The sequence below is a fragment of the Sesamum indicum genome, linkage group LG11 (assembly GCF_026168435.1).
Source record: "Sesamum indicum cultivar Baizhima isolate 11 linkage group LG11, ASM2616843v1, whole genome shotgun sequence".
NCBI lineage: Eukaryota > Viridiplantae > Streptophyta > Magnoliopsida > Lamiales > Pedaliaceae > Sesamum > Sesamum indicum.
The window spans coordinates 16,540,133-16,551,130 of NC_142667.1; the positions used below are offsets into that span (position 1 = coordinate 16,540,133).

A 10,998-nucleotide genomic window follows, 5' to 3' on the forward strand; every position below is an offset into this window, starting at 1 on the left:
GTATTTTTGTTTTTTTTTTTATTGCATTTCTGAGTAGACCCGTCAAGGAGTACACAAGTTTAATTGTTTGAGTTTGTTTATTCCATGCGTTCAAGCATTAAATTCCTCTAGTGATGAAGCCAAAGTTGATGAGGAGCCACTCCAGTGAAAATGACTTGAACATCAACAAACCACCAAAAAATGTGAAACCACCTCCCCATCCCCAAACCCTCAAATTAGGGCAAAAATGTGATTATTATTACAAGAAGCCAACAAGGCAATCAAACAAATCGAAATTGGGGAGGAATGAATACAATACGGTACAGTTATACAAAGTGAAAGAAGTCGTGAGAAAGCCGCGGATGCGAGTGTGAACAAGCAAGAAGCGGGTCCCAGATTTTCAAACTCGGGGTCATGCATGCATGACACGTGGACGGACATGGTAGGCGATCGCACGTGGGACATGACAGAATCCCGCGTCTTTGATTAGACCAAAGTCCAAACCGAGGAAACGGAAAAAATTAATGGGACAGAGAGATAGAGAGACAGCCCACAATTCTCCTTTCTCCTCTCGAATTTGCAAAGCCAAAAGCCGAATCCCCCATGCAAATAATATTTTCAGTTCTTTTGCCTACTACTTTTATCTATACTAATATTAAAAAATAATATTTTTTTACTCATAAATTACGATTCGTTGCATTATAATATTAATTTTTTTATTATGTCGATAACACTTTTAAATTGATTTTTTTATTTTAAAAATAATATATTAATTTATAAATTTTATTTTTATAATATATTTTAAATTATAAAAAAATATTTATATATACACATAAACAACATGCCATGACAATTAGCTATTTAGAAAAATGAACATAATCTCTATACACAATCTCCAAACACAATAAAAAATGCAATATTTGATTATGGCTAATTGCCATAGTTAAAAATAAAATAGACCTAGCAAATATCATTGACTATGGCCATGCAACGGTTGTTAGTCGTGCTATCTGCGAGGGTGGCTAAAATATTTGCCATGACAAATAGTTTTTTCTTGGTAGAAAATTCATATTTTTTGCATCGATTTTATTTAACCATGATCAATAAAAATTACTTACCATAGTTTTTAGTTTATAGTTATTAAAATTATAGTCAATAATTATTTTTTTTTCTAGTGACAATAAATTATACTTGAACGGACATAAAATTTATTTAAATCGATAAGATAATAGATATAGTTTTATCGATCATTACGGAGATCTATGAGATGTTTTCTAATTAAAATAAAAATCCCTTTAACTACTTCATATTTTCTTTGTTGAATAAATCATTTTTATTATTAGGTAATGTCGAGATGCAATATCCAACGAAATTTCATTCCGATAAATAATTAATTTTGGATACAATTCAATTATGTTTATTATTGTCAAAAAAAGATTTAAATTAGCCATTTAATTGGTACCTAAAACACACGGTTCAAATACACATACGCGCCGCTATTAGACATGCCCATGCACAGTCCCACATGAAACGCGGAATTATTTATCAAACAATTAAGTACAAATATTACATATTATATTTGTGGAATACTAATTTTTAATTACTTGAAAATAAAATTTTAATATTAGACAAATATCTATATTGATTGCAGACGAGATCTTAAGTGACGTATACTTTTTCAAGACAAATTTATGAAATTTCTATAATAAATAATATCTGACGCAAGGAGAGAATGATGAAATTACAAGTTAGACGAAGTTGAGAAAAATAAAAGCTTGTAGAACAAGTATTTACAACTGGTCATGAAGAAGAATAAAGCCAGACAGGAACAAATGAAACCAATTTCTTCGTCTGACCTCTCTGTCTCCACTCACCGTCAGCATGACGGCAGCAAAACGCAGTATGAACAAATGTGGATGGCCCGGAAAAGAATTAACCTGCAGATATTTATATAGTTCCAAAAGAAAATAACTAGTAATATATATTAAAGAAGAAAAAGGAAAATGAGTTTGCGCGTAGAGGGATGAGACAGACAGGGGAAGAGGAAACTGTGTAGATGAAGAAAAAAGAAAGATAGAGGTTTGTTTTAATTATTTGTGGTTTGATTTTCCGCTGACACCAAAGCCAATCCAACCCAACCCAACCCAAACTCAAAATCATTATTATTCTTTTTCTTTCCAGAGGAAAAGAAATATTTTATTTTTCAGTTTTTCACACTATATTTTCACACCACCCTTTTCATATAATAACACCACCAAACCCTTTTTCTCAGGTTTCCCTTTCCACCAAATCTTTCTTCCATCCTTGTCTTTTAATTTTTTCATCTGGATTTTAGCTAGTATATATGGATCCGGGTCATCACCAGCAGCTCCATCACCACTACTCTCTGGGTATTGATGCAGCGGGTAGTAGTGGAGATAGGTTTCCTCAATGGAGTATTCAGGAGACCCGGGATTTCTTGATTATCCGGGCCGAGCTCGACCCGACTTTCATGGAAACAAAACGTAATAAGCTTTTGTGGGATCTCATCTCCACCCGGATGAAAGAAAAGGGTTATAGCAGAAGCGCGGAGCAGTGCAAGTGCAAGTGGAAAAACCTAGTCACACGCTACAAGGTATACATGTATATACATATATATAAAGTTCAAGAAATAAGAAATTAAATGCTATCTCTCTCTCTCTCTCTCTCTATATATATATATATATATATATCTATGTGGATCTTTTAATTAACGAATTTTCATCCAAATTAAATGGATGGTTAATTCTATACTTCTTTTTTGTTAATAATTAGTTTTATCCTAGCTACATATGTTGGGAAATTCATAATCCTTCTGCAGAAGAAGACTATATACATGAGTATATATTTTATATAATACAATGATCATCTTTTAGTGTATAGTTATAGATATGTATATAAACAAACACAGACATACCTAGATATACATTAACATGATATGATTTCAGCATTTTGGTATATGTGATATTCACCTGACACATCAATAATTGTCGTCGTGAATTTGTATGAGATGATTATTGTTTGAATTTGTAGAGTAATATTTCAAGAACAACATGAGTTTGAAGATAATAATGATCATTTTCTGGCATGTAAACTCATAATAACATATATATTCATGTATTAAATTGCAAATACCATTGATTTTGATGATGTATATGTGTGTGTGTGTGTGTTCATATATTTATATATTAATGTGTTAGGGATGTGAAACTATGGAGGCAGAAGGGATGAGGCAACAACAATTCCCATTCTACAACGAGCTGCAAACCATATTTGCTGCGAGGATGCAAAGAATGCTGTGGCTGGAGGCCGAGGGCGGGGGAGCCGCCACCAGCTCAAAGAAGAATAAGACGGCAGCGCAATTTTCATCCGATGAAGAAGATGAAAACGAAGACAGCGAAGGAGAAAAAGGCGGAGCGAAAAAGAAGAGGAAAGTGAAGGGGAATTATAGTAATATTCCTCAAGTTGGAGGAAGCAATTCACCAATGATGATAATTAAGGGAATAAGGGAAATGATGGAGGAATTCACGAAGCAACAAATGGAAATCGAAATGCAATGGCTGAAAGCGTATGAAGCGAGGGAAGAGGAGAGGAGAGTAAAAGAAATGGAGTGGCGGCAGACGATGGAGGCATTGGAAAATGAGAGGATAATGATGGACAGGAGGTGGAGGGAAAGGGAAGAACAAAGGAAAGTTAGGGAAGAAGCCAGGGCTGAGAAAAGGGATGCTCTTATTACAGCGCTTTTGAACAAGCTTAGGAGAGAAGACATGTAAACAACATTGTAAGATATATCTGTGCTCTCTCTCTCTCTTTAAGTTTTTGTTTAATTTTTCTCTCGGATCTGCATGCGCGTGCTGGACAGGTTTGTTTTAATCTTGGAACTCATCTTGTCTAGCTTAATTATTAATTAATTTTAGTTATTCTTAATATAAATTATTGGTTAAGATTAATTCTATGCTTTTGCTCTTTTGATTTAGTTATAAGTTGGTAATTTTTGTGTTATTGGATACTTTTACAAGATCAATAATCTTAGGACATTTTTTAAGTTGATGTCATTTACTAGAATGTTGGAACTTTCGTGGGTAGGATTAGAAGCTTTGAAATTTCTAGTCCATGCAGTTTCTTGGAAGAAAAGAAGAAAATACGAAACTAAGGTTATGATCATGTGTTTTGGTAACCAAATAAAACTACCATCGGGTTAAATTATATCTATCTAATTCAGATTGAGTTTAATTAAAATTTAATTAATTATATATCAAGTATAACACATTTAAATTAAATTATCGATCTATCTAGCTCATCAAGCAAGCAAGTACTTAATAAACCAAATCCAATTTTAGGATGACTCGATAGAGTTAGAGAAATCGGGGGTGCTTGCTGATCAATATATTTACTTATATATAACAATAACCATAACTTTATTGTTATTACAATCCATCTAATATATACGAGGTTATTTTTGGTATTTTTGTCCTTTAGCTTTTTAGAGTAACACTTTGATCCTGCACTTTTTAAATTTTCGCAATTTCGGTCTTTTTCTTCTGCAGAATTCATTTCCACCAACGAGAAGGGTGAACTTCAGCCAAAAAAAAAAAAGAAAAGTAACTGAAATTATAAAAATTAAAAAGATGTAGGATCAAAATGCTACCATAGAATATTAAAGGACAAAGTTGCTGAAAAAAATGGGCCAATAGGAATAAAAGCCCTTATATTAAAGCGTCACGTGAGAGCTGCATGCATTTTTCTATCGAGAATGGTGAACTCCGATAAAAAAAAAAAAAAGGACTAGAATCCCAAAAACTAAAAAACATGCTGGACCAAAATGCTATCTCAAAAAATTAAAAGACAAAAAATACCAAATAAATTAAATGACGAAATTAATAATACATTTAAGTCAATATATGTAGTATATATGTGTAGGGTAGATTTGAAGGATGGATGCCATATATCCTTGTATGATTATTAGCAATAAAGTAGGAGTATAATAGATGTTATAATTAGATGATAATTTAGGAAAAGACATGTCAAAATGTTTTGTGGTGATGCATAAAGTCAAATAAAGATAGATGAGAATATTCGAGATTTTGAACACAGAAATGGATGCAGCAGTATCAGCAATATTACATAATTGATTAGGTGGTGGGCGATGGGCATATATTTGCAATGCTTTCACATTTAGGGCCATCATTGTACGTGTAGAGTAATCACTACGCAATACAGATTATTTATTTTTCATTTTAACCCTTTCTTCAACCACCTCACTAATTATATATATGGTACATGTTTTTAGTTAGCTATATATTAATGTCTAGCTACGTTAAAATCATCATCATAATTATTCCCACCAAATTAAAGCAAGGGATTATATCAAATGCCCATATCTGTTTATCGATTTGGTTGGACAAGAATTTAATTATGCAGCTGTAATTAATGAATTAATGATGCACAAACATTAATTTCTATTAAGCATATATATATATATATGTGTGTGTGTGATCGATCAAGGGGAAATAATATGTTTTATCCCATAATTTAGGGTCGTCTTTACACTTCTGATCATATTAGCTACGAAATTCTCACCTTTGATCTCACAACTTAATTCCAAAAAAGTAATAATTTTGTTCTCATATCACCTTTATGTTATATATATAATGGAAAAGGACACGTTAAATTTTCAGAATCAGCACTTAACAACCACGTGCTAAGATATCATCAACTGTTATTTTTTAAAAGTTATGCAAGCTAAAGTAAAAATCGATAATCCCCGATGAAATCGAAAGTGTATGCCCAAGTTAGGGGCAAAAAATACTATTTTCTTGATCAATCAAATTAGTAGGTGAGCGTGTATATATGTTGTGTATTTATGTATTTCTCTAGCACCTTTGTTAACCATGATCATAAAGTTAGCTAGTAAGAGGGGACTAAGAATTGAAATAGCTAGGATTAGAAAAAATTATACTTCTAGTCCTATAATTTATAGAGGTGAATTTTTTTTTTATCTTGCATGAATTGAGTTTTGCAATTTAATTCCGTAACTTTTATATGACTAAAATTATAATTTTTTCATAGGATTTAATGCATTCAGTTTATAATAAATGTTCTACGGTTTATATTAGTTTGTTTTGATCATAAGGAAGGGAAATTTTGATATTTGATACCCCTAAAAGAGAAATTAATCTTTTATATGTTTCGTAGAATAAATTTTACTGTACAGCGGAAAAGTAATTTACGGCCATATGATGGAGAATATATATATATATATATATATATGCATATTCATGTATGCAGTAACTCTCTAATCTAGGCTTAAATAATAATGCTCTATCTTGGGATTAATTAAATTATTATCTATCTATGTAATATTTAAATACATTTTCTTGTATTTTCTACATAAAACAATATTTATCCTCAATATATAATATCTGATATCATCCTCAAGAATATGTGTATGGATTTGGAAGAGCATATTCAATAGAAGGGCAAAATGAGCATTGATTTAGCTTAATTCGGCTAAAGGACTAAAATTGTGAGTGTTCAAAAAGATACAAGACCAATTTGTCAAACCAAAAAGATAGAGGACAAATTTGCCAAATCTCTAAAGATACAGGACTAAAAATATATTAATACATATATACAACCAATAGACAATAATCATGGCCCGATGAATGAATGGATTGGATGAGATTATGATGACTTCCAACATGTAGTATATATAACTTATAATATTAGCAGATCACGAGTTAACCTTATAATGGAAGTTAATTATGACATATAGAAATTCTACTGTACAACATTGCTCAAATGACAAGAGAGCATGTGTAATTCTGAACCCATCCCAGAGTCTATGGATGCGGGTATTTTAGATGCAACTCTTTGTAAAAATATTTTTGTACGTCTTCACGTGTTAATTCATGTGAAAAGGTATATTTTCACTATTACATAGACATTTTAGTCCGCAAAAAATGATTTGACTTGCAATTAGTAGTCGAGGGTAAATATAAATTTTCATTCAGTTTTTATTTGTAATATCAGTGATTTTTGACCAACGAGGGAACTTGTTTGTTAGATGAAAACAAACCTCAAGGGTGCTAGATGTAATTTCTCAAACCAACAGAGGGTTTACGTATAATTACACCAAACCTCATAAGAGAGTAATGTAATTATCGGATAGTATCAGTCATACACTCAATACACGAAATATCCAATATAGCATGAATTCTTTTAACAGCAAGTTTGAACTTGCGGAATATAAATAGCATAAAGTACTTAAGGTACGATGAGTTATTTGCTAAACTTTCAGTGGACAATTTGAGTAATTTTTATAAATGTAATTTTTACGTGCATATTAAATAAAACAAAACATTTTATACGATTTGTAATAAAAGAAAATTGAATCGTGTAAGGAGATGTTGACTAGTTAATGGACTTTGGGCCCAATATTTCCAGTGAGATAGCACACGTCTGAATCTGTCAGTCTTTTCTGTATGGGCCGATTGATTTATTTGGGCCTATGTAATGGGCTTCTTTTGTTGCCAAAACGCCTCACTATGAAATGCGAAACTGTAACTTTGTATGGGCCGGTTGATTGATATGGGCGTATTTTTTTCCAAAAGGCCTCACAGTGGCCCACAGAAACGAGGATCATCTAAAGAAATGCGAAACTGTAACAGCGACTTCATTGGAATCCTGTACAACATTTAAGAAACGCTACTCAAGAGGGTGCCTCAATCAATCCTCTCATACGAATTTCACTGTTTTTCTTGTTTCTTCTTCTTGTCAACCCGTCAATTGCATCCGGAGCTCCGGAGAAAATATGGATCGGACGCAACTTTTGTTGGTGGGTCTACCCCTCTTCCTCTTCTTCTCCGACATCTTCAACCTCTTTTCGCCCCCTCCGTCGAAACCCGCCGCTCATCACCACCATCAACCCGTTTCACAGCCACTAATCCAACAACAACAGCCGTCCCTTGAGTTCCCCGCTCAGGTTTGATCAATATCTTCAACAATTAGAGGAATTATTGACTCCAGCATGGTTGAATTGGATTTTACTGAAAAATACTTTAAATTATTCTTTGCTTTGTTTGAGACGAGTACGTGAAGGAAATATTGGATGTATTATTATGAGGGGTCTTTGTTCTTTTAATATGTTTATTTTATTCATTTCTTGTAATACTCAACTGCAATGATTTTGCTTTTGCTGTTACTCCCTCGAGCTAAAGTCTGGATCCAAAATGGGCATGTATCTCCTGATAATAAGTCAAAACTTAAATATGTCGTTTTTTTATGTTTTCGTGTGTTTAATGTAATTTTTTGCAGAAAGCTACTGGAATTGGTTTCGGAAACACTGTTAGCATTGACTTCTGTTCTTCCTGTTCTTACAGGTATTTATATGTTCTCCATTTTCTTTTCTTTGTTGATAGAAATTCCTGTAGTTAATTTTTTTCTGTTTTCTGTCTCCTTTTCTGTGGGACCATATGCATACTGCATTGTTCATTGAAGATGCTTTTGGTTGTGGACTGTCATCTGCAAAAAGACTGAATCTCTATGCGGATGTCAAGAACTCTATGAGAATCAATGGTGTAAATTCAATATTTTGTATCAGGGTCATGATTCTTCTTGTTCAGAAGTACAGAAAACGTGTGTCATTCTAGAAAGGATTTTAGGTAGAAGAGGATCTCATATGGGCTAAGTAAATATGTTTAATAGTAATATGAATTTAGTTGTTCGGAGATCTTAGGTGAACATTAATAGTACTGGTATTTATTTGTTTGCTGTTGAAGTTTTTCTATCATTTAAACACACACTCAAGAAGGCTAGCTGTGAGGACAATTAAAGGGGAAAGAGCAGAAGTCAGGAGCATGAATAAAGATTATCTTGTTTCTATTATTATCTATGGTGGTGCATTCATGGAACTTCCATTTTGGCAGAGGGACTGCAGTCACGATGAAGAATATGTTAGAAAATCAATTTCCTGGAATCAATGTTGTCCTTGCAAATTACCCTCCTCCTCTACCTAAGCGCATGTTGAGCAAACTGGTACCAGTTGTTCAGTTTGGTGTGATTGGAATTATAGTGGGCGGTGAACAAATTTTTCCAAGATTAGGATTTGCTGCACCACCCCAATGGTACTATTCCATGCGGGCAAATAGATTTGGGAGTATGGCAAGCACTTGGCTACTCGGAAATTTCCTTCAGTCTTTCCTGCAGAGTTCAGGTGCTTTTGAAGTGTACTGTAATGGTGAATTGGTAATTGTCCTCTACCTTTCATTCTCCGAACTGGGATATTTTCCTGATAATTTCCATTGGATTTATTTTCAAGCTTGATACTGAATGTCTTAACATGCAATGAGTGACATGATTTGTACAGAACCATTACAAAGACCTTGTTTGCTACGGTTTGGAAGTTCATGTATGTCTTCCCAATAAAGGGAAAGACTTAAATATTGATTGTAATTGAATGTGGCTACATTTTGAATACTCTAGCATTTGTTGTCATGCAACCTCCATACCATCTATGAAAGGGGATAAGTCAAAACTAGCTTAGGACTTCTTGTCTGCCTACCAATCAGTTGTGAATGTACACTGGTGGAGGTTAGTGATCATCCAAGTTTTCATGCCTGAATGAGTTCAAATTTTTTGAGTAATTGATAAGATTGAAGTGACACTCACCGGGACTGGCCCTATATTCTTGAATGTATAATGGTGATTGGCCTTGGTGTTTCTCTTCCTTGCAGGTTTAATAACAGATGTAATTGGTTAGGTTTTCCGCATTATTGTCTTGCTACTAAATTCCTGCACCTATTGATTTGTCTGATGCAGGTATTCTCTAAACTAAAGGAGAATAGGTTCCCTGGGGAGATAGAATTGAAAGATCTTGTTGCTAGAAGGATTGCTAGTTCAAGAGTGGTAGATGGCCTTCACGGAGGGCACTGGTCCTAGAAGGTTAGAATCATACGCAACATATTTCCAGGTTTAGAGTGGAGCCCGCAGTTCTGGAGCTTGACCATCATATAGAACTACTATTTTTATGATCAACTTGTCTACTGGGTGCAATTTGGAGCCAGTTTTGTATAAGTCGTAACTTGTTTGCCTACAAGGCAAATGATTTTAGTACATGAATGCTAATGCTAAAGTTTCACCATTGGGCCGAATTCTGAGAAGAAGAAAAAACTTTCATAATTGCCATTTTTTCTGAAACTTGGTCTCCATATCTTCTGATTTTTTCTTGTGTAATCTTTGGTATTGTGGTGGTCTGGAGATCATGAGCCATTCGCCAATATTGGGCCCATGTGATCCAACACTTGATTGAATCAGAGGGCACTATACTGCCAATGTTTTGTTCTGACTGGCAATGAGCAGCTACCCCTTTGTGCAAACTATTTCGCGACTTGGGTGCTTTAGAGGAAAAAAGAGAACTTAAGATGGATTTGAGGGTAAGCTGCAGAGAGCTCACCTTGTAAAATGGAAGTGTATCTGAAGTTTATCTGATCAAGTTTTCTGCATATGGTGTATTGCAGTGCTGGGAATAGGGAATTTCTACCACTAAAAGAAATTCCAAGTTTTCTGCGTATGGTGTATTATAGTGCATGCGAAGAAGGAATTTCTACTAATGCAAAAATTCCTCTTGTATGTTCACGTTTGCTGCTAGTATCGCCATCCTTAAAGTGCAGCCAGGTTAATCATAGCAAATGTTGAAGTTGAATAAACCATGACATTGAAACTAATAAGTTTACAGAATATTAAGTACTTTTGGATGGGGATGCTGTTTTTTACAATTGAAATTTTCACTAAATTAGTTGCCTCGACACCTCCTAAGAGGATGAGTTTATGAAGAAAATGAATACACCCGGAGACCTGCTTATGAAATTGTGAGTGCTGACAATAGGTATAGAAGTTTACAACACTATCCTCATGAAGACAAAAGAAATCTTGGTACGGTCGGATGCATTTCATGATAGTAATGATTAACATTGATGCGCAAAATGACAAAAACACATTCTT

At 33.8% G+C, this 10,998-nt stretch overlaps 2 protein-coding genes across 2 annotated transcripts; both read left to right on the forward strand.

Moving 5' to 3' along the window:
• The first annotated feature begins 1,962 nt into the window (after positions 1–1,962).
• Positions 1,963–3,947, forward strand: LOC105174574 (trihelix transcription factor GT-3b). The gene is made up of 3 exons (XM_011096718.3): positions 1,963–2,058; positions 2,315–2,593; positions 3,198–3,947. The coding sequence occupies exons 2-3, from the start codon at positions 2,324–2,326 to the stop codon at positions 3,768–3,770; spliced, it is 843 nt and encodes a 280-aa protein (XP_011095020.1). The 5' UTR covers positions 1,963–2,058; positions 2,315–2,323; the 3' UTR covers positions 3,771–3,947.
• A 3,730-nt stretch (positions 3,948–7,677) lies between these two features.
• On the forward strand, positions 7,678–10,194 carry SELT (SELT-like protein precursor). The gene is made up of 4 exons (XM_011096719.3): positions 7,678–7,981; positions 8,314–8,378; positions 8,925–9,243; positions 9,817–10,194. The coding sequence occupies exons 1-4, from the start codon at positions 7,811–7,813 to the stop codon at positions 9,934–9,936; spliced, it is 675 nt and encodes a 224-aa protein (XP_011095021.1). The 5' UTR covers positions 7,678–7,810; the 3' UTR covers positions 9,937–10,194.
• Positions 10,195–10,998: the final 804 nt, after the last annotated feature.